Here is a 24,224-nt window from a genome sequence, read left to right as displayed (position 1 = left end):
CTTGGAAGAAATGGAGCCTGCGAAGACGGGGATGGGGGACAAACGGAAAATCTGGTAACCATACCTAAAACTGAATTACAGGTGTCCTCAGGACATGCTTTACTTGTCCAGTATAAAACTGCAGCACCCTCTCCACCTCTGCCTCAGCAGTACATGAGCATTCTAAGAATGATGAGTGCATAGCAGTGATCACCGACAGGTTCATTGGGCCTACCTCTTGCACCAGGCTCTGGAGAAAGGCAGCCTTCTGTCGCAAGGGATCATGGGTCAGACCATCACAGAAAGACACCACACCGTGAGGGAAATTGTGCTGGGAGAGCCAGGCTACCACACGGTGCTTCTGCATGTCTGGCCGTCCCGTGACATACACAATCATATATCCAGAGTCCTGCCAGTGCCTGGAGAGATAGACAGACAGACACATGCTGCGTTAAGAATGGCATATTTTTTTAAAAAATATTGATTTTGTCAGGGCCAGCTCTTCTATTAAGCAAACCAAGCAATCACACAGAGTTCCAAAATTTTAGGAGTGGCAGTGTGGGGGCAAACAAATCGGGTTGCTCTCCTCTTCCTCCCAAAGAAAGAACTGCCACTGGAACCTATAATAGAGAATGACACGGGGATGGTACCCACAGGGACAAACTTTGTCCCCATGTCATTTTCTAAAAACTTGAGCCTATTATCAATATGTAAAAACTTAACACTTCTTAGACAATTGGCATCTGAATTCATTGGATTTAAATGAACTACTGTTAATTTTAAATGACATCATTTGTGTCTTTTCTGCCTTTGACATGGCAACAAGAGTCTTGTCTGCTGACCAGAGTCCTACCATCTGCAACGCCCTTCCATCATGTGCCCAGCTGCTCATGCTTCTTACTGTAGTACTCCAGCAGATTTATTCATGGTTCCTGGCATCAAGAAGAATTTCCAACATTTAATAGACACTTATTTTCCAGTTCATCCACTACACAGTTTAGGTTCTCTTCTACACCCATGTCTGAAAGACAATCCAATTACCTTCCTAGATGATGTAAAAAACATAGGCAACTGACTCTTTGGGAAGGTTGTACCACAACCAGATCAAAATGGAAGGCTCTATTTGTGATTTAAACAGTTGTACATAATATTGTCCCTTTTTATACTTTAATAAAAAGATTTAAAGTGTTCAAGGCTTGTACAAATGATGACAGAGTTCATGGGGATGGGGTGGGGACAAGGACAGTGTCCACAGGGATGGAGACAAAGTTTGTCCCCATGTCATTCTCTAGCCTATAAGACTCTATTCCCCCCTCCCTTAGGCCCATTAAGGCCAAGGAAGTCAATAGTAGAAGATAATCAAATTTCGGTTTTGGTTAGGGTGACAAAACCAGCCCCCAATTTTTTTTCTGCTCCGTTTTGGTTATGGCTGAAAGGTTATTTTAGTTTTCAGCAATGTTTTGTTTTTGGTCGAAAATGTCAATCCACTCAATATTCAGCACTATTTAGCCAGCTGGAAAAGGCTTCTGGCCAGCTAAATACCACCAAGCCAGCTACCCGCAGTCACTCTCAGCTACCGATTGGTGATATTTGGGGATCAGTCTGAAAGGGCTGGGTAAGTTGAAGGGTGCGCTCCTCTTTTCCCCATATTGCACAACACTTAATGTGAGACCCAAGATAAAGCTGCTTACCAGTAGAGGTGGGAAAAAGAAGGGGACAAAGCTTGACAGAGGAACTGTGTCCAACACTTGGGGTATAACTAGAAAGAGTTCCATGTGTACTATGCTTTTGGACATCCAGTATAAGATCCTATTTCAACGTTATCCAATCCAGTCTACTCTCTTATATCCTGCTAGACCCAATATTATGATCCAAAACAGCTTACAATAAGATCAGTTGAGCCAGAATTAAAGACCAAACAAATTATACAATTACGATATCAAATATTTTACAAAGAGGTGTGTCTTCAGCAAACCTCAAAGTAAACTATAATCCAAACAAGGAACCTAGGTTAAACGTTAATATCACTTTATCATTCCAATGCTCCTGCACAAGATGTAGTTGGGAACCCCAGATATATGAATGGGAGGATGTAAAGAGAGGGCTGCTACAAACATGTGGTGAGAGGGTCTAAAGGTAAAAAAAATAAAAAATACTATAAAGGAGTCTATTGGACACCCTACACACGAAGGGAATTGTTGAATTTAAAAGAAAAAAAAAGAGAAAGAAAGAGAGATACGAGACAGAACCAGAGACTGCACGAGACATCTTCCTGGGATCTCTGACCTCCCATCACACTCACCTCACCACGTCCACAGCACCAGCCCGCACCTTAGGGTCACTGCCCATAATGGAGACACTGGCCGTGAATGAGCCATCGATACTGAATACAGCACACTCCGTCTTCTTTGCCACAACCGTGAGGTATGATTCTGCGTAGGTGTGATCTCCCCTACAACGCCGGCAGGAAACAACACAAGCGAGACAGAAATACAGGTAACAAGAATGAGAAAGATCACGAGAGACAGAAAGATGGACACACCATTACTTCTTCCATTCGTGTAAGAGAGGCAGAAGTCTGTGCAACACTTCCCAGCCATGGGGACTCAATAGTTCAGGGGGACTCCAGCCAGACCAACCTCAGACACAAGGGTGCCTACAAGGGGGCACTACATACAATTTTGGGAAGAGTTAGAGCACTAGGCTGACAAATAGGGAAGGCCAGTTCAAATTCCACTGCTGCTCCTTATGATCTTGGCCAAATCACTTAAGCCTCCATTGCATACAAAAACTTAAACTGCAAACCCTCTAGGAACAGGGAAATATCTAGTGTACCTGAATATAAATCAACCTAAGCTACTAGTAAAAAAAGTTTGAGCAAAATTCCAAAATAAATAGTGGGGCACTATACAAAACAACTAATAAGAAAGCATTAATAAATTCAGACAGAAAGTTTCAACAACAAAGAAAATTAAATATATATCAAAGTACTTAGAATGCAGTATATTTGGATAGGGGCCTTAGGCTCCTCCTTCTGGTCCTAATTTGCTCAGATGTCAGACCTTAGGCCCCTCCTCGTGCATCACATGGGATACACAGGGAGGAGCTTAAGGCCCCGATTGACTCAAACGCCTAAGACTCCTCCCAAGGTCCTGATTTGCTCAAATGTCAGAACTCAGGCCCCCTCCCTGCGCATCACATGGGATACAGAGGGAGGAGCCTTGGGCATCTGAGCCCATCAGGGCCTTAGGCTCCTCCCCATGTATCACATGGTACACTGGGGAAGGGAAGGCCTGTCATTTTCTACATGCGGGCCTCAGAGCTGGAGGGACTGTGCTTCCCTCCAGCTCCCAAATTTACCAAAGGTAAGGGGGGTTCAGGGAGTGGGGGTGGGGTTCAGGAGGGTATCCCTCCTGCCTTTTTTTTTCCCAGATGGGGGGAGAGTTGGGGGGGGTCGGTAGTGTGGGGGATCTAGGACTGGGTGGGAGCATGGTGCGGGGGTAATTTCCCAGGAAGGAGGGAGTAGGCATCCCTCGTGGGGGGGGGGGTCACAATGCTGGTTCGTAGAGGGGGGTTATGGAAGGCCATCAGCATGGGGGCTGGATTCTTAATGGAGAAGATTGTGCATGTGTAACACAGCACAACATCTATGCAATTAAAAAAAGAAGCCCTAACAGCAGTGACAGGAGGCTGCTTCCTCTGTGACTGCTGTTAGGGGTCTGCACATGTGTCAATCGCTCACTGAGCAATTGATCTGTCTGGTTTGCATGCAAATGATTTGCATCAATCGCTCGTCCAGAATCGGCCAACAGCGATGAGCAAACTGACTTTAGAGCATCTAGCCCAAATTTCCTCCTGCGACAATGTCCCGCTCTCTCCCCCCCTTCTGAAGCCATTTCCATTTTTTCTAGCAGAGCGGGATGCTGAAGGGAAGCTATGGAGCCTGTCACGGGCAACCTGAAAGACAAGTTGGAAGGTGGGATGCAGGGGTGAAGAGTTTGAGAATGAGCTACTTGACTGGGGCTGTGGGTTTGAGAGTGAAGGCAAGGCACTGGATGGGGACTGGGAGTTTGAATATGAGGGAGTGGTACTAGACTAAGGTTGGGGGTTTGAGAATGAGGGAGAACGATGCTGCATCAGGGAAGGGGGCAAGGAGGGAGAGTAGTGCAGAACAGGGAGGTCATATAGAGAAGAGAGAGATCCAATGAGGTGTCTGAGGAAGAGGGAGACATGAAGAGGGAAAGAGGTGCTGGATTGGGGAGAGGCGGGAAGGACGAGGAAGGAGAGAGTCCTAGGATCTGCAGGGAAAGGAGGAACAGTTTCTCTCTCTCCTGCTCATTTTCTCTTCCTTTTGTTGTTTTTTATCTCCACACTCTTCCTTTATCCTTTACTCTTCTTTCTCTGCTCTTCTTCCCTCTTTTATTCTCTCCTTCATTCTGCAGCTCCCCCTCTATTCTACCTTTCCTCTCTTCCTTCCTCCTGTTCTCCACCTATTTTCTGATCTCTTCTCCCTACCATTTCTCTTCCCTTTATCGATTCCCCCCTTCTCTTTTTCTCTATCCTTTGCTGTTCTCTGTCCCTTCCTTCTCTCTGTTACTCTACCTTCTTTTCATTTTATACTGCTTTCTGTTTCTGATATCATTTTCCTCTTCCTCTATCTCCTACTCTCTTTTCTCTCCATTTTTTCCTTCAGGTTCCTCCTACTAATTTTCAGACAGCTCATCTTTCCAAAGATCATCGTAGGGAGACAGAGTTAGGAAAGGGAAGGATCTGCAGGCAACTCAACCCCGTCATTCCCCTTCCTTGAATGAAAATAGTAACAAAAAAATAGTATTTTCTTGATTTACAGTATTAGCAGTATGTGTAAAACACAAAGGGCAGAAGTTGTATTTGGTCTCATGTTTTTCTCACCTCACTACCATCCGGACAGGATACATGCCAATCCCTAAATATTTGTCCTCTGAGATCACAAAGGAAAGCCGTCCACTGTTTGTTGTGACCTCAGTGCCAAAAAATATCCACTTTCCAGACAACGGCTGGGTCATGATGTAAATATCAACCTTAGAAAAGAAAAATGGATTTAGTGCACATTAAGGTGAGGTATGGCATCTCCAGTCCCAGCCTCTCCCAGCAGGAGCTGCTAAAGGGTTAAGCACAGGCTGGGGAGACAGACAGGGCGATGGTGGAGGGACATGATATGACTTAATTGTAATTTGTATTTTCTGAGAAACATTTGATGCTCATGAATGTAATTCACTGTTGGTCCAGCCTCTTCTTGTTGTAAATCGCCTTGAACTGACGGTTTGGCGGTATATAAGAATAAATTATTATTATTATATAAGAGCTTTGGTTGGGAGGGTTGAAAAGGTTCATGAAACATTTGGATCTGGAGGAATGGTGAAAGAGTTGGTTGTGAGGGGTGGTGTAGAGGAGTTGGCTGAGGGAGAATAATAGAATCATGATCACTGTGAAAGAGCTGAGGAAGAATGGAGGAATGTTGCCAGTTGGGGAGGATAGTGTAGGAGCACTGGGTGGGCATGACGGTGTAAGAGGCTTCCTTAGACCTTTTACCTTTTCGCCGGTGAGTGTCACTACATCCAGGGGTCCGTACATGAATCGACCAGTCAGCACCTGCGCTTGCCCCTCAGAGACAATGACATCATTGGCACGGTGGTTGGATGTGACATTCTGAAATAACCCAAAAGACAAAGTGGAATTGTCCCAATCAGAATGGTGAGCACTAAAAAAGTGTCCTTCAACTCATCTGATGAATGCAAATGCCTTTATTGGTTCAAAATCTTGTGTATATATCCAAAGACTCAACGACCCGACATGCACATGTTTCGGTCCAACCGGCCTGCCTCAGGAGTCTTATGAGCCTTTAACAGTTGTATAAGAAAATCATTTGAGACACAAAGTTGCACACACCCTCTACAGGCGAGTACTTAGACGTCCATCCCGCAAAAGACATGCTCAGTGAAGTGGAAGAGGGGCTAAACAGAGAGAGGGAGTCACATACCCTAATTTTCACTTGTGTTCTCTTGCGTTGCCACTTTTCTCGGGGTATTGGAGGACTGTATATCGAGGCCTCTTCACACTCCGACAGCAGAGGAGTCTCCTTCTCTATCACCTGATGGCACAAAAGCTTTATCGCTTTACCAGTTTACACATGACCCCCAAGCATTCTCCCCACACTCCATCTCATCCCAATAGGCAGATGATATTTTTCCCTCTCTCTCATCTCTCCTCCTCTTTTGTATTCTCTTCTCTTTCTCTCTATTGCTAATTTGCATACATTGCCTACCTGCCGCAAAATGAAAGCCACGACGTCTGTAGACTCCCAGTAACTGGCATGGAAGAGGTGAGGCAAGGTGACAGTGGGGAAAGCAGTTAAAGCATCAGGACAGTACAGTGTGTAGTCAATCCGCTTTGTCCCCCACCACCTCTCCAGAACTGCAACAAGAAAAGAGGTGTGACCCCTCTCTGACAGATGTGGAACATCAGGTATAAAAATGAGACAATACAATCAAGCCATACAGCAAGGCTTTGCTATGGACTGATACAGACTAAGAGGACTAAATCTGCCATTGGTTTCCTATCCTATTTGTTCTTCCCTCTGTCTGGATCACAGGGTGCTCTCTGAGGTCTCATGACTTGAGAGTAATAAACTGTTCCCAAATCTTGTGATATTTTCAACAATCTAGCCTCAAATCACTCACATGAGTTCAGATACTTTTGCAGCTTATTACTGATAAAATAAGAATAATTACCAAAAAATCCTACAATCATTTCAAAAACATTTGCCATTAACATGTATTACTCAAACCCAGAAGATACTATTGAAATGAAATGGCCCTCATGTATTTGAGTAAACCAGGAGCTGATGTAGAAGGCTGACATGGAATGACCATTTTAAGTAGGAAGTATTGTAAGTGAAGGGTGATCTATTATAATCAACTGATGCAGCAGAACTCTACCCCCAAAGGCACTAATGCAGACTGGCAACACATTGGTTTGAAATCAAAGCTGGATTTGAGAAGCATGAGTTATGAAATGCAATGAAGCAAAACCAAAGCAAGGCAAAGCCGATGTCACAATACAACACAAGGGATTTCAATGAAAGTCCCAAATAGGATCCTGGTTTCGGCAGAGCACTGCCTTCCTCAGGGGACATAGCAAACTAAAATAAACCTAATAAATAAAACAATGATTAAAATGATAAAACATACAGAAAATGATAAACAAATCATATAAAAGCTTAACACAAACAAAATATAGTAAAAACATCTAAAGCAGTGGTTCCCAACCCTATCTTGGAGGCTCACTAGGCCAATCAGGTTTTCAGGCTAGCCCTAATGAATATGCATGAGAAAAATTTGCAGATAATGGAAGTGAGAGGCATGCAAATCTCCTCCTGAAAACCCGATTGGCCTGGTGGTCCTCCAGGACAGAGTTGGGAACCACTGATCTAAAGTACTTTAGATATTTTTAATATATTTTGTTCGTGTTAATCTCTTACATGATTTGTTTATCATATTATGTTTTATCATTTTAATCATTGTTTTATTTATTAGGTTTTTTTTAGTTTGCTATGTCCCCTGAGGAAGGCAGTGTTCTGTCGAAACCAGGATCCTATTTGGGACTTTCACTGAAATCCCTTGTGTTGTTTTGCGACGTTGGCTTTGCCTTTCTTTGGTTTTGCTTCTCACTGTGCTGGGCAAAGGAAGACTCCTCTTTTTCTGTCGAATGAAATGCAAAGAATCAGAAAATCCATAAAGGAAACAAGAAATTAAAGCATCTTCAAGGATGAGTTTCTTTTATCAATTTGGTCCGATCTCTTGTTCATTGTAATCTGCCCTGAAATGTCAAGGCAGTTTGCAGAACAGAAAACTGGATATAAAATAACATAACAAAACATATAATTGCAACGTTAGGTAGAAAATTACTTGTAGCTTTTGCTTCTATTCCATAGTTTTGAGCATTACCACATTTCTTCAGTCAAGCATGTAATTTTTACTTCAGCCACAAGATAGCAGCAAAGTATAAGTTAGCTGTGAGTACACTATACTATGCCCATAGCCCCATTCTAGACATTATTTACCTCCTCTACAGCAGGAGACATTTTCCTCCAGATTTTTCACTTGGGGCTCCTTTTATCAAGCCGCGCTAGTGGGGTTAGCATGCGTGACTTTTAATCACGCGCTAACCCCTGCGCTGACCAAAAAACTACCGCCTGCTCAAGGCAGGCGTTAACGGCTAGCGCGGCTCGCGGTTTAACGCGCGCTATTCCGCTAGCGCAGCTTGATAAAAGGAGCCCTTGATCTCTGAGGGCCAAATGCCAGTGAGTGCCAACTCTTCTGTACAAAATGGCTGTCAGCACTCACAGCTGACTTGAAAACTAAGGCCCTGATTCTATAAAAGGCCCTAACTTAATTTTTTTTAATTGGCTTAATTGGTGCTGAGAATTGAAAGCGCCATTAAAAACCAATTAAAAAAATTAGGTGCCTGGAAGTTCTGGAGGAAAAATCTACCCCCATTTTCACAAGTATACTATCTTCCTGAAAGAAAAACTCAACAACAAAAGATGGCTGTCCAAGAACCATTGGATGTGACAAAGTTATTGGAGATGTCAGAAAAGGAGGTAGTAACACCTACCACACTAATTCTCACACTAGCTCTTTCAATATTTTGAGACTTTTCTTCAAGAATCGGTTAAAAATAATTTTTGGGATTCAAAATACAAATGTTTCCTGACCTCTCACGTGAGACACAAAAGTGTTGCCGAGAATTTCTTCTTTTAAAACCTGGGGGGTCATCTCTATGGGGGGGCCACATTTTACTTTCGGCATCCCTTGTAAGTGTATAGTATGTTATCGTGCTGTACAATATGTTTTCTTTGAACCGCATCAATTGACTGCTTTCCTGGCCACTATCTCATTTAGATGGAGAAAAATCGTTAAGCTCTCAGATTTATTTGATTATGACTCCCTTCTCTCAGCTCTATCGCTGGACTTGATGGACTGATCCGGAGGGTCTGATCTGGAGATGGCAATTCTTATGTTTATTTCTTTTAGTCTTGCTTTTTACTTCTTGTTTTGGAGGATTTGAGCTAGTTAAGCTAAAAATTATTTTCTTTTTACTGTTGTCACAGTGTATACTTTAATGTTATGAAAAATGTATGGCGTGACTGATTTCTGTACAAGTTTGTAATGCTTGGTACTTAAGTTTAAAATCAATAAATATTTAAAAAAAAATAAATTAGGTGCCTGTGGTAGGTATCTACATCAAGGTGCCTACACAGAAAGTAGATGTGGTTAGGGGTGGAGCTTGGGCATGGATTCAGTTAGGCACCAGTAGGCGTCTACCTTAGGTGCCGGTGTATTAGGCCAAGAAAACCCTGGTTTGAAATACTGGTACCTAATGTTATGATGCCTACCGGCGCTGCTATGGATGATTCTACAAAGGGCGCCTAACATTGACCGACATGCAGTAGGTGCCGCTTTGCTAGGCGCCCCGAGTTAGGCACAGTTTCTAGAATCTGGTCCTAAAGGTAGTGTTTCCACACACCTAGCAGATGTGGTCCCTTTCACCACTGAATCCGCAATCTCTGCCAGTTATTACTGCTATACTGAAGATCCTTTATATTTTTGCCATCCCCTTATTCCTTTAAAAAATCTTGTAGCTTTACCCTTCGCCTTGTCCCTTATGTTTCCAATCTTGTCTGGTTTTATCCTGGGGTTTGTTTTTTTTTTTAGCTTGTGTCTTTAATCCCCTTACCCAATTTTTATTGTAAATCACTTAGATTTTAACTTTGGGTTTATATTGGAGGTATATCAAATAAATTGAACTTGAACTAGAAGCCAGAGGGAAGAAACGTAGGCTTTCAGAGACAGGAAGGCAGGAGACGTGACTCCAACATAGTGAAACCAACAGTGACCTAGAGAGAGAGGCAAGAGGTTCTCGCATGCACGTATGGCTGGGTGCAGAAAATCTCACAAAATATAGAGATGTATGTTCTTAGTATTTTCCCCATAACCAAAAAACGGGGAAAGTCCTTTAGCACATCTGGCCCTTACTGAGGATTGTTGGTCTTGAACCCTCAGATTGCAGAGAGTAACCTATGGTAGAAATTTATGAAAGAATGGGACAGAATTCTACAGGCTCAATATTCTCAGGGGTTTAATCGGGCAGGAGCACTTAACTAGGTTACACCACTGAATATCAACTCTAACCAGCCATTCCCAACCAGTTAGGTTAGGGGTAGTCTGGGATGCTCGACAGAGCTGCTATCTACTTAACTGGTTAGCGGTGATATTCAGTCTGCTAACCGGCTAAGTAAGCAAATAAAATTAGAATGGAATAAAAGCTGTCCTAATTTTATTCACCAAGCTAACCAGACACCAGTCTGAATATCAGCTAGAGCCTGGTTAATTTCTAGGTCAGTGCATCAACCCAGATACTTAATGCCAGGAGCCTCACATGTCCCAGCATTGAATATCCGTGTTAGTTCAGCCCACAAGCCACTTACCACCACAAGCTGGATACTGGGCTCTGCATTTCTGATCTTCCGTGGCACTGGTGATGGCAACCAAAGTGATACTGAATTAGTCGATGGCCATAAACTGCTACCAGTAGCCAAAATCGCTACGGACAATCTTTTCACTAGTTTCCCTAGCAAGGTTATCAGATTTCCTCTTTATAAAAGCAAGGACATCTGGCCCCGCCCCACTCTGCCCTCAGCCCTACCCCCACACAAACTAAATGTCTCCTTCCCCAAGCTTAGGGCCGTGTCTGGATGTCCTCTGCGCATGCGCGTATGTCAACGCGATAATGTCAATGTCATCATGTCGAAGTCCATGCATTTTTAGAGGACATCCAGTAACCATAGCTTTACACAATGAACTTCCCAAAGAAGAGCCCCACCAAAAATCACTTACTCTTCACCACCTCAATGGTGTTGTCCGCTGTCCCTGTAACTTCACAAGAGATACTCAGCTCATTGGTTTTCCAGAATCCACAGAATCCACCAGTGGGGGTCATGGGCATAGCAGCTTCCAAGTCATCCATGAAAAGAGAGGAATGGGTCTGTAAGGCATCCGCTGAGCCACCACCACAAAACGAAAGAGAAGATGATGAAAAGCAACTTAGTTGACTCATGAACACTCTTTGCTCACGTTCCTGCACCTGACTCTGCCCTTTCCCGATTTGAGAGGATATACCATGTTTCCCCGAAAATAAGAATATCTTAATTTAATTTGGGGTCCAAAAAACACATTAGGGTTTATTTTCGGGGAATATCTTTTTTTTTTTCATGTACAACAATCATCGCTCACTTCCTCTTGTCCACCCCAAATCTTCCTCTTTCCTTTCTCTCCCCCCCATATGCAGCAACTTTGCTCCCCTCCCACCCATCCCCCTGTGCAGCAGAACCCCACCGACCTTCCCACCATGAGACTGACGTACCGTACCTCCAAAAACAGCAGTGGTGGCAGCTGTGGGGCCTTCCCTCTGCCGCATCACCGATCAGTGATGCGGCAGATGGAAGACCGCAAAGCAGCCCGTTTTCCATGTATGGCCAGATTAAAAAACAGGACAAGTGCATGTCACTTTTCTTGTTCAAGGGGGATATAAGAAATTTCTTCAAAGACAGGACTGTTCTACATATCCTCCCTAATTTTGAATATTTCTCTTATTGGTACACTAGCCCTGTCTCTATTTCTTCTCTCCTTTTTTTTTTTTTTTACAGTGCATCAAATATTTTGTACTGGGGGTTTCAATTCAAACTTGAACTTAACAGATTTACAACAAGCAAATTTCAATCAAAAGCACCGTATCCAACATCATGTACATGGTATAATATTCTTCTTATCTAATAAGCCTTCATCATATTGTTTAAAGATCAATTGCTAGTCACTGTGGCAAAAAATTCCAGATATTCCAAGACAGTTTTATTTTCCCTTACTAGCATAAACTGCTTTTTTCAGAGATAATAGACTTCAGGTCTACAATGCTGATCAATTCAAGTATCCTAATATAACTTTTGTTAGCTAATAAGGAAGTAGTCAGAAGGCAAGCTTAACGTGTCTCTGTTTCTTACTGTCTTTCTCTCCCTTTTCTGCTCTCTCTACTGCTCTCTGGTATAGTTTCAAGTTTCTTATGGCTACCAATCCTAAGCAGTTTACAAATAAAAACATTATCTAAAAATTAGGTTAAGATAAGGTAAAGTAGACAACATAAGACAAAATACGTGAAAAGAAAGAACTTTTGGGATATATCGTTTCAAAAAAATAAAAGGGAAGGGGTGGGAGAGAACAAATTGGGTTGGGAAAATAATCAAAAAACCTGATTCATACTCCAAATGCATCTTTTGTAAAGAAAGTTCTTTTTAGGCTCTCTTTGAATTTGGCCACGTTGGTTTTTGCCTCATATTTGAAGGGAGAGAGTTCCACAATGTCGGAGCTATCACAGACAAATTTGTTTTACGGGCCATGTCGTAAAAGATCCGACGGATGGATGGAATAGCCAGAAGATTCTGTTGGGACGATCGAAGAACACTAGAAGTTGTGTATGGAATTAACAGTCTGTCTATGAAAGAAGTGAGTGATCTAGCTTAACTTTAAAAGTCAGGAGGAGAATTTTGAAAGTGATCCTGTGTGTAATAGGCAACCAGTGAGCATTTTTCAGACGTGAAGTAACCTGGTCATATTTTTTTGTCTTGAAGATTAATTTCACTGCCTTGCTTTGTATTATCTGAAGCCTCCTAATTTATTTTTAGGTGATTCCCTGATAGAGTGAATTACAGTAGTCTAAGGGTAATCTGTGAAAAATCTAAGCTTGGGCAGAAGCTTACCCAGCAAAGCTGAGTTTCCATCTCCCAGTGGGAATTTCTGATAGCGTGGGATTCCAAAGGGTGAGATGGCATGGAATTTCTTGGCCAGCAGAGGTTCCAGACGAGAAGCACAAGGGTCAGCAGAGTGGAACAAGTTGTAGATTTGTTCACAAGCTGGACGCATCTGAGACACTAAATAGAAAAGGAAAGAGATCGTCAGCCATCTTAGGTAAAGAGCTTTGTCCCTTGCTTGCCTTCTCCCACTTCAAGATCTTACCATCTACAGTAGGCATCACAGTCTTCCGCAGAGCGAGCACAAGCCCTAGGGGAGAACCGAAGAGGAACAATCCAGACACTTTGAACTCCAGCCTCCCTGTGGCTTCACCAGTATCTAGGGTAGTGTTGGTGGGGTTGGTGGAGATGATGGGTTTATGAGTCTCTGTCTCAGACTTCAGTACACTGGCCTGGAGGCTGATAGAATGAGTATTATAGGATATAGTCTTATTATTTTGGAAACATCTACTCAAACATACAAACCCTTTTTGGGCAATAAAACTATGGTAAGATTGTTTTTAATGAAATGGTACCTCTGCAAATTGGGCCAGCAGCCTCTCACCAGCACCGGTTTGCTTCCCCGGATGTCAAAACCTGGCTATAATAATATTCTTTGGCATGAATCTAAACTTAATGGATTCTTAAGCTACTTTTTATTATTTTTTTTAAGTCTTGCATATGGGTTTATTCTGTGGTATGAATTCATAGGAAGATGTTTAATGGACTTTTGTTTGTTTATTCATCATTCTTTCAATCTATGCAGTTAATTTCCAACACAATCACAACTATAGAATTATGGATGATCAATACTCAATACAGAAAAAAGGCCAAAATTTTTCTAAGCTACTCCTTGCAAGAAGAAAGAAAGACAAGTATAAATTTGAATGGAATTTTGTACTCGATTAATTCTACTATAAGAATTCTAGGAGTTATTTTAGATCAAAATCTCACAATGAATTCAAATACAGATGCTGAAAAATGTTGAAGTCAACCTCCCACGGGAAGTGGAGAGGAACTAGCCTCATCTCGTTGGGAGGCATAGGAAGAGGCAGAGGATTTACCCATCTGTGACCCAGACTTTCTGTCCATCTGAAAGGAGAACTGTTTATTAGGTACGCAGCTTCTCTGGCCAAACTGTTTATGACCAGGCCTTTAGCACCTACTCTCCCCAAAACAAGACCAAGCTGAGCTAAAGCCCAGGCAGGAAATTCCCCTGGGCCTGTCCTCAGGTAAACACTGTGGCTTGGCCTCCCCAAGCTCCTTGACCAAATTCATGAAGTCCTCATCGAAGAGGGACCGACCCCTAAAGGGAAGTTTCACGAGTTTAGCTTTAGAGGCAGCATTCACGGCCCAGTTTCACAACTAGATTGGTCTGTGAGCCATCACCATGATTATAGTTAAAAATGCCAAGAAAAGGACCTGTATAAAGAACATGCATATGATTAACAATACTGAAGAAAAACTCCCAATAATTCCCAGGGTTCATTTTAAATGCGCCTGCCTAGCTTTTAAGATCCTACACGGCATCCTCCCTCCCACTATCTTGGAACTCCTCGAGTCCTGACAACCACCAGGCCCACCCAAAAAACTTAAACTATCCTTCCCCTCTATGCGGAAAATCTCTCTTCTTCAGAATCACAGAGCTTTGGAATAATCTTACTGCCCCACTATGGAATCAGGGATCCTTCCAACTATTCTGTAAGCACCTGAAAACTAGGCCTTTTCACAAAAATGTAATGCTCTCCTCCCCCCTGTACTCAACCTCCAAACCCATTATGTTATTCCTTCATATATTAAGCTCTTGTAAACCGTGCCGAGCTCTATAATTATGGAGAGGATGCAGTATATAAACTTAAGGTTTAGTTTAGTTTACTAGAATTCAAATGAAAAAAGGTGAATTCTAGTTTTTGTTAAGTATTGTGAATCATGTGCACATATTTTGGACCAACAGATCATATATTCAGACTGATCACTGCCTCTCAGCTGCTGTCATAAACCCGAGGGTGTGTTTGCTCGCTCATACTTCCATTCCGTTTTGCGTTCATTGAACTGAGGATAGGTTATTATTACTATGTATTATCGTTGTTAATCATTATAACACATTTATTTCAAACATTTGTGCCAACCAGTAGATGATTTTATATCGTTTGATCTTTTATTATGAATTTAATTTATTTTTTCTGATGTTAATTAGCAGTCTTGACCGGCAATTGCCCCTCTGCTGTCCAAAGTCTATATACAGGTCCTTTTCATGGCACTTTTAACTTTTCTTTTCTTTAATTATTTTATATCTTTTAATTTTTTAATTAAAATTTTCTGAGTTGTTGTTTTATTCATCATGACCATTTTTTACCCTTAAGTATTTCTCCGCTTTGAAATCAGATTTCTGGTACGTATCTCTCTTCAACATATACTTCTCCCTCTGAATTTGCGAGTTTAATACTCTCAAATTCGGTTATTCGTGATTTTTTTTCCCCGTCTACTTTTTAAAGGCTGCCTGGACCTCCCCAAACCTTACCTGGTGGTCTAGCGGTGACATGGGCAGGAGCAATCTTCCTACACTTCTGCCCCGTGCAGAGCCGTCATCAAAAATGGCTGCCGTGAGTTCCCATGGTCTCACGACACTACAATGGGAACTCATGGCAGCCATTTTTGATGATGGCTCTGCATGGGGCAGGAGCGTAGGAAGATCACTACTGCCCCGCATCACCACTAGACCACCAGTTAAGGTCTGGGGAGGTCCAGGATGCAGGAGGGAGGCAGAAGTGGGTCAGAGTCGGCCCAAAAAGTTTTTCACAAATTTCCAATATTCGAGGGCCAGCTCTGCCCCAAACCCTCGTGAATTCAGGGGGAGAAGTGTATACACATCTGACTTATTTTCACTAGATATTGGCTTTCACATTTTTACCTATTTATGATTCTTTACTTATGTATTTTCAAAAGCATGATTATAAATCTGCATTTACCATTTCAATTTAGGCATGAAAGTGTTCTGCACACATTACCTTACATAAACCTACTTTGGAATGTCAATGGCTTAATTTTCAATACACAAAGTCTGATTCATTATCAGTAATGTTCTCACTTTTTCAAGTTTTACATCACTATCAGCATCTTTTATTTTCACACGTTTACATCTATCACTTTCACATACAAAGCATCACTCTCAGGGTTTCTTTTTTCAAATATACATCATTACATTTAATTCATAGTTATCTGCATAACTTCCTTACACACTTAGGACCCCTTTAGAGTTAGTGTCTACTTTAAAAATATTAGGTGTTATTGTTGATGACAAACTATTGTTTCATGACCAAATTAGTCATATAGTCAAATCATGTTTCTATAAATTACGTTTGATACGCTCTATTTCAAAATTTCTCGAGCCCAAATCCATCAACCTATTAATTCATTCTCTGGTAATAGCAAAAATGGATTATTGTAATTCCCTTTTACTAAATATCACCCAAAAGGAAAAAAAAGAAGACTCCAAATTATTCAAAATACAGCTATTAAACTTATCCATAACACCAAAAAATATGATCACGTTACGCCCCTAATGATCGATTCCCACTGGCTGCCAATCAGCCACCGCATCACCTTTAAGTTACTACTTTTAGTTTATAAAACGCTAATTTTTAACGAACCCCAATTCATATCCAGAATGCTCACTCCTCTTAATACTTCACGATCTTTGCGATCCACTTCTCAAAATCTTCTAACTATTCCATCCCTGAAAATTGTAGGCACTAGAAGACACGATATGTTTTCTGTAATGGCTCCTCAATTGTGGAACTCATTACCTCAATATATTAGAGAAGAAAAGAATCTTACTTCTTTTAAAAAATCCTTAAAAACCTATCTTTTTAAAGACGCTTTTAACAGTTAAACTTTAGTTATACAACCTAACGCTTTAACCATTTAACTCTTTACCCTCCCTTTTGTTTTTTCCCTTTGTGTTTATTCTCTCTAAAAAAGAATTGTAACTTTTCCCTTCTCTCCTCCCTGACTCATGTTGGTTTAACCTGTAAGTCTCTTGTTATTTTATTGGATGTTATAACTATGTTTTTTTAGAAAATTGTACATCGCTTAGCAAATTGAATAAGCGATTCATCAAATACCAATAAAAACTTGAAACTTGAAAACCGAGGAAGATGGTTAAGTTGAAACACGGACCATGTTGGATCTCCATCTTTCAAAGCACCTACGGAGTGTGATATTGTCATGTGATTTTACATCATCTGATTGACTGAATAAACGCTGGCATCATGAACATCACCTCCAGAGGGGGTTTTTTCTGTGTGTGTTCTGCTTCATTGGATTCATTGCGCATTTGTTGGGTTTTGTTTTGTTCGTTGACTAAGTGTGATATTCAGCACTTACAGGTTATCGCATAAAGATCGGACTCACTTATGTTAAGTTCGGAACGCCTTAGTTTTTAGGCCGGCACTAATCGATTAATTTCAGCAACATTAACCGGTTAAGTGCCGCTGAAGATGACTGGTCAGGAGCTGTTTCTTACCATTCAGATCGCATTGAATATCGACCCCACTCTGTAACGTGTGGAAACCAATTCTATTTTCAGATTCAAAAGAACGGCTACTTTTCTTTGCCCGTCCTGCCGCATTACCTGCACAGGAATGTTTGGTGCTGCCTGCCCGTCTCGGCTTCCTGTGCAGAGAAGTCATCATGCTTTTGGGATAAATGGAGCCCCACCTCCATCATACCATTGCTGCTGCCTGGTGGCTCAGGGCTGCTCCGTCTAAGATCCCCAGTTAGCTCTGCACCTTCTGCTGAGAAGTCCTTCCCTACATGGATCCCAGGGCACAAGAGGTCTGTGTTCTATAAATAAGCATTAGAAGAAACAGGTGAGGACAGTATTTCCTCTAGATCTCTCCCCAGCCTCACTGGGAATATATTATGCTCATATTTAGATCTGGGGCTGTAGCACATATTTACTAGAAGTTGCATTCTCATCCCAAGTGCACAAGCTTAGTCCTTCCCATCAATGGCTGCAGGAGACAACTAGTGGTGGTGAGCTCTGAGACTAACATGGATTTAGCAAAGAACTTTTCTGATTTTTGTGCTGCTAGACCAGGGGTGGGCAACGAGGGCCGCAATCCAGTCAGGTTTTTAGGATTTCCCCAATGAATACGCATGAGAACCATTTGCATACAACGGAGGCAGTGCATGCAAATAGATCTCATACATATTCATTGGGGAAATCCTAAAAACCCAACTGGATTGCAGCCCTCGTTGCCCACCCCTCTGCTAGAAGAACATGAATACATTAGAGCCACCATGTAGATATACAGGGCTGCCACATATCCTAAGACTATACTAGGGTTATTAGACGTCAGGGAAAACCCGGACAAGTTAGCTCCAGCTGTGTCTGGAGGACCACTGAGCATGCACGGATGACATCACACACATCTGTGCATGCTCCAGGCCCTCCAGACGCGGCTGTGCTTGTTTGGAAGGAGAGGAGGCTACATGGAGGCAGAGCAGGGGACAGAACTAGGCGGGGCCAGGGACGGAGCTGGAGCAAATGGAGTGGGGCTGGAAGCAGAACAGAGCGGAGTCATGTGAAAAATTAGGGTAACCCCAGATTATACAAACTTGAATATGGGCAGCAGGAGCTGAACTGACACACTGCAAGTACAGTGTCCATTTTAGAGAAGTGTCTTGTATTTTTAGTGCAGTGGTTTCCAAACAGGGTCACAGAATTAGTGTTGCTCTCACTTCCTCCCTCTGGACTTCCACTATGATCTATGGCCTACCCCAGCCTCCTGTTACACTGATACTGAGATCTGTGAATGCACATTAAAAACACAAATGTTCAGAATAATAATAATAACTTTATTTTTGTATACCGCAACAATTGAACAATATTAGAAGCGACGAAATAGTTGAGGTTAGAGAGAGAAGGGAGTGTGTAGGTCAGGGGGGGGAGGATTGAGGTGGGTAGGCTGGGTAGAGAGGTGGAAGGGGAAAGGAGGAGGTTGTGGTTCATTGGAGAGGGGTATTAGGTGTCTTGTCCATGAAATAGGTGAGTTTTGAGAGATTTTCTAAACCCGAGGTAGGTGGGGGCCTCAAGGACAATTTGGGCTAGCCATGGGTTCAGTTTGGCAGCCTGGAAGGCGAAAGTTCTGTCAAGGAATCTTTTGGAGTGACATAGTTTTAGGGAGGGGAAGGCGAACAGCTGAATTCTGCGGGAGTGCTTGTTTATGCGATTCAGGTAGAAGTGAGGGTTTAAGTAGCTTGGGGATAGGCCAAATACTGTTTTATAACAGAAGCAGGCGAATTTGAATAGGACTCTGGATTCAAAGGGTAGCCAGTGAAGTTTGTGGTAAAAAGGGGTGACATGTTCCCATTTTTTCAGGCCGAATATGAGGCGGACCGCAGTGTTCCGGATCATTTTAAGTCTCCTAACGGTTTTCTTCGTGGAGCTCAAGTAAATGATATTGCAGTAGTCTAGTATGCTAAGGATGGAGGATTGTACTAGCAGGCGGAATGAGGCGACTATTGCCACCACTGCTGCCTTCATACTCTGGATAAGTGGGGGAAGGAAGTAGTGGAAGAGTGAGGGGAATGTTTGCTATTTTGTTGTTATCTTTATTTGGGAACCTTGTTAAATGTTAAAATGGGCTCATTCTGGACAATGATTCGGGAAGCACTCTTTAGTACCTCCATGCATAGGCCGAAGGGTCAAGGCCCAATCAATTTATGTCCCACATAGCATTAGCAACTAGGGAACCTGGGATGTAGGGGTGAAAGTTGGCCTCTCCCCAAGACAAAGGATGTTCCGCTGCTGACCTAGATGTCAAAAAACACATAAGCTCAATTTTTCTGTTAGAAAAAAGACAACAGATTTTTCCTCCCAGAGAGCAAAGGGTTAACTACTACCTGTGCAGCTTATGAGCCCTAGAAAGAAGGGGAAGCGTTGCCTAGCAACCTGGAGATATTAATAACTTTTATGTACCTGGTCTCTAACCTCATTATCATCCTTTCCTGTGCATGATTCATTCTCCCTTGGCTCCCTACAATGCAATGCTCCCATTATTTGCTTTCTTGTTTTATCTTAAGCTCTGTGGTAAAGTTTGTTAGTCACAAATTTTCATTTCAAGACTCAGTCTGATTTCTTCAAAATCATAACTTGACTACCAGGTTATGGGTCCAGAGGACGAACGTCCTACTGTGATCTGATCCTGTGATTCTGACGAGACAGAAGAAAGCCCCTTGCTTCTTTCAGAAAATAACAAACAGCTTGGATTGCAAATCAAACGGTCAAGTTCAACAATTGCACCTACCTGATGTGGAGGTTTATGATGGAAATGGCTCTCTGCAATGACAATCTGTAGGATATGATTGACATAGATAAACCTAGAACCCCTGAGGGCCAGGGCAAACCCAAGAGAGACATAGATGGAGGTAACCAGCATGGAGGGGCCAGTACAAATCTAGCCACTTTACTTAGATGGGCCATGCTGACCTTTATCTGCTGTATAATTACTATGTTACCCACAATCCGGAAGAATGGGGCATAAGGAAAAGGCAAGACAAGAAAACAATCTGCCATCTTATTGAAGATAGTTCATTCATATCAGAAATTAGAATACCACTGAAAAGTTCTCAGCCCAACCAACTTCCTAAATTCTGAGTATTATTTTGCAGTATAACCATCCTTTTAAGGATGTTTTTTTACATCTCCTTCATCTTGTCTTCATGGCTAGCATAGCCATTTAGGTTGAGCTCTCCGTTTCCCCCGTTTTTCCATTTTCCCCCTTTTTGTTCTTTCCTATCATCGATTGTAGTTCTTCCCCCTCTTCTCATACCAGTTCGTTTTTGGTCCGTCACATTAGTCGAGATAGTTTGTCTTCTAATGTTTCACCGATGAATAGTCTGTGATGTTTATAAGTCCCCTGAATTTTGTAACTCTCTTTTTTTAAAAAAATTATTATTATGTAAAACCGCCTTGATTATAGATAAGGCGGGGTAACAAACATTTAATAAACTTGTACACTTTTGCCACTGTAGCTGAAAAAAATGTTATTTTATTTTGCAAAGTGCCAATTTGCAGAATCGTAATGCTATGTTTCGACATTGTTTCAGATCATTGATTGAACCATGTCAAAGAAAAGTGTAGAATTTTCAAGTGTGGAACTTTGAGACATCATGAAGTTCCTCTTCCTGCAGACAAAATCTCCAAAGTATATCCATGACTGAAAATGCAAACATCGAGTGACAAATGCCCGTCATACTCCATAGTGAAGAAGTTCTGTGCAAACTCTCAGCGTGGAGATTTCAAGACCGAAGATGCAGCAAGGTCTGGGAGGCCTCAAACAGTGTCAACTCCTGAAATTGTTGACCATGTCCGTGACCTGATTTTGGCAGATCGGTGAATATTGGCTAAAACAATTGCTGAGACACCACAGATATCCAGGGAACTTGGGTGTATAATCCATGAGCAGCTGGGTATGCAGAAGCCGTCAGCCAAGTGGATGCCCAAATGTTTGAATGCTGACAAGAAACAACGTCAAGTGGACACTTCCAAGTTGATTTTGCAGTATTTTTCAGCGAACTGGTGCCAACATTTTGGAATGACTAATTACTGTTGATGAAACACGGTTACACCACTATGATCCTGAGATAAAACAACAGTCTGTGCAATGGTGGCACTCAGGTTCTCCAAGGCCAAGGAAATTCAAGACCCAAAAGTCAGCAGGAAAGGTCATGGCCACAGTGTTTTGGGATCAGGAAGGCGTTCTAATGACTTATCTTCCAAGGGGCCAAACAGTTAATGCAGAATACTACTGTAACTTATTGTGCCAATTAAAGGAGGCATTCAAAAAAAAAAAAAAGGAGAGGGAAGCTGCTGAAAGATGTTCTTTTTCTCGCAAGACCTGTCACAAAGCTGGCACAATAATGGATGTTTAGATGAAGTCGGGGTGTCAGTACATAGACTATCCACCCTATTCACCAGATCTTGCGCCATCTGACTATTTTCTGCTTCCAAACCTTAAAGAGTTTTGAAAGGGTGACAATTTTTGAGTGATTCGGAGGCGACGGCAGCAGTGGAGCAGTATTTCAGTGACCAAACATCAGAGTATTTTGGGAAGGGTTACAGAAACTTCAGAAACGGATGTGCCAAGTGTGTTGAACTTAGGGGTGAATATGTAAATTTCACGGCTCCGCATCATTCCCTTCTTGGTTGGGATGAGAACTTTTTAGCATCCCCTTGAACGTGTCGTGGACAAAATGTAACGATCAGACAGCAAAAGTATCAGGAAATGCTAACGGTTGTGAACTCAGTGTTAGAAATAACAGAAGAGCCATGGGGGAGAGTGGAAAAGAAAACCACACGGCAGCATTACTTTTATGCAACTGCTCCGAGGCCTACGGTGCTCTAATTAATGCCCTAGAAAGCAGACCAGAAAACAAACTCCTGCTAAGAGTTTGTTAAATGGAAATTGATTGATGGAGGTAACCACAGAAGAGAGACAAAAAGCTGGCAGAGAGACTGGGAGATTGGAGGCAACCCTTAGGACTGGATGGAAAACAAAAGGGAAAGCAGAACTGAGTGTATTTTTGCTGTTAGGAGCCTGGACACCTAAGCAGGGCTGGTGTAAGACATGCAGAGGCCCCCAAAGCCCATTTTCAGGTTAAATGCACTGTTGAGCAAGTTACTTTGTAAAAATAATATATGAAAGTATTAGTCACTGCAAGGAAAAAGTAATGTATTACTAGTTACTTGTTTAACAAAAGTAATATGTTAAGTTATTGTGAAAGTAATATGTTACTTATACGGGTACATGATCCTTTATCTAAAATTCTAAAAACCGAAAAGCTCCTAAAACCAAAATTTATTTGTTACGTTGATGCATTAATAATAATAATAATAATAATAACTTTATTCTTGTATACCGCATTACCATGGAAGTTCTATGCGGTTAACAGATGAAGAGACTGTACATTTATAGCGAAGTTACAATTTTGTTAATGTTACATTTACATAATAGATTATAACTAACTTGTACAAGAAAGCTCACTTTTAGCATCAACAGGGAAACCTGGCCCCAAAATCACCTTAAATAATTTACACTGGTGTACCTCTGAGGTGTTGCCGGCAGTTCATATTCATTGTCTGTTGTATCCAGCCGGGGAAGAAACAGGAAGTAATGTCTGCAAGGCAGGACATGGCAAAGAGAAGACGGCAGAGCCGCAATAGGCAACGAATATGAATTACTGTGGCCACCGGTGACGCTTCATTCAAAAATAACCAAAAAATTCTAACATTAAAAGTCTCTGGTTCTGAGCATTTCAGATGACATTACATTACATTTCTGACTTCTATTCCGCCTGTACCTTGCAGTTCTAAGCGAATTACATCAGAAGATAACTGGACATTTCCAGGAACGAAAGTTACAATTAAGATAAAGGATCATGAACCTGTAGTTACTTTTTAATGCTTAGATATAAACAGCTGTTTATATCTAAGCATTTCGGAGGGACAGATTCTTCAAATTTTCGAAGACTACAAGAACGAGAGGGCATTCGGAAAAATTAAAAGGGGACAGATTCAAAACCAATGCTAGGAAGTTCTTCTTCACCCAGAGGGTGGTGGACACCTGGAATGCGCTTCCAGAGGGCGTGATAGGACAGAGTACGGTTTTGGGGTTCAAGAAGAGATTGGATGATTTCCTGAAGGAAAAGGGGATAGAAGGTGCGTCCACATCTGGAATACTGCGTTCAATATTGGTCGCCGTACCTCAAGAAGGACATGGCAGTGCTTGAGAGAGTCCAAAGGAGAGCAACGAAACTGGTAAGAGGGCTGGAACACTGCCCATACGCCGAGAGGTTGGATAGGCTGGGGCTCTTCTCTCTGGAAAAAAGGAGGCTCAGGGGAGATATGATAGAGACCTTCAAGATCATGAGGGGCATAGAGAGGGTGGATAGGAACAGATTCTTCAGGCTGAAGGGGTCAACAGGCACAAGGGGGCATTCGGAGAAACTGAAGGGAGATAGGTTCAGAACAAATACAAGGAAGTTTTTCTTCACCCAAAGGGTCGTGGACACTTGGAATGCGCTACCGGAGGAAGTGATCAGGCAGAGTACGGTACAGGGATTCAAACAGGGATTGGACGGATTCCTGAGGGATAGGGGGATCGTGGGATACTGAGAGAGGTGCTGGGATGTAACACAGGTATAGAAAGCAAACCAAGTAATAAGTATAGAAATCCAACCAGGTTGTGCATGTGCAAGACCGGAGGGTTAGGACTTCGATGGGAAGATAAGACTCAATGGGAAACCAAGGTGGCCCCTTCTGGTGACTCAGACAGGCCGTGACCTGTTCGGGCTGCCG

The 24,224-nt window shown here is 42.2% G+C and overlaps 1 protein-coding gene across 2 annotated transcripts in view; it reads right to left on the bottom strand.

Annotated features, from left to right (window-relative positions):
• The window catches only part of PITPNM1 (phosphatidylinositol transfer protein membrane associated 1), a 78,892-nt gene that overhangs the window by 4,174 nt on the left and 50,494 nt on the right, over positions 1-24,224 (bottom strand). For both annotated transcript variants that reach the window (XM_033920548.1, XM_033920549.1), the window contains exons 13-22: positions 17,493-17,704; positions 13,086-13,279; positions 12,830-13,000; positions 10,917-11,078; positions 6,284-6,432; positions 5,999-6,109; positions 5,551-5,667; positions 4,891-5,039; positions 2,282-2,431; positions 215-398 (exon numbers count right to left, since the gene is read on the bottom strand). In XM_033920548.1, coding sequence (XP_033776439.1) covers positions 215-398; positions 2,282-2,431; positions 4,891-5,039; positions 5,551-5,667; positions 5,999-6,109; positions 6,284-6,432; positions 10,917-11,078; positions 12,830-13,000; positions 13,086-13,279; positions 17,493-17,704 — 1,599 coding nt within the window. The remainder of the gene's footprint in view (positions 1-214; positions 399-2,281; positions 2,432-4,890; positions 5,040-5,550; positions 5,668-5,998; positions 6,110-6,283; positions 6,433-10,916; positions 11,079-12,829; positions 13,001-13,085; positions 13,280-17,492; positions 17,705-24,224) is intronic.

Source organism: Geotrypetes seraphini, chromosome 14 (genome assembly GCF_902459505.1).
Source record: "Geotrypetes seraphini chromosome 14, aGeoSer1.1, whole genome shotgun sequence".
NCBI classification, from domain to species: domain Eukaryota; kingdom Metazoa; phylum Chordata; class Amphibia; order Gymnophiona; family Dermophiidae; genus Geotrypetes; species Geotrypetes seraphini.
Note: the sequence above shows the minus strand (reverse complement) of the source record. Positions and strands in the feature narration are given on the sequence as shown.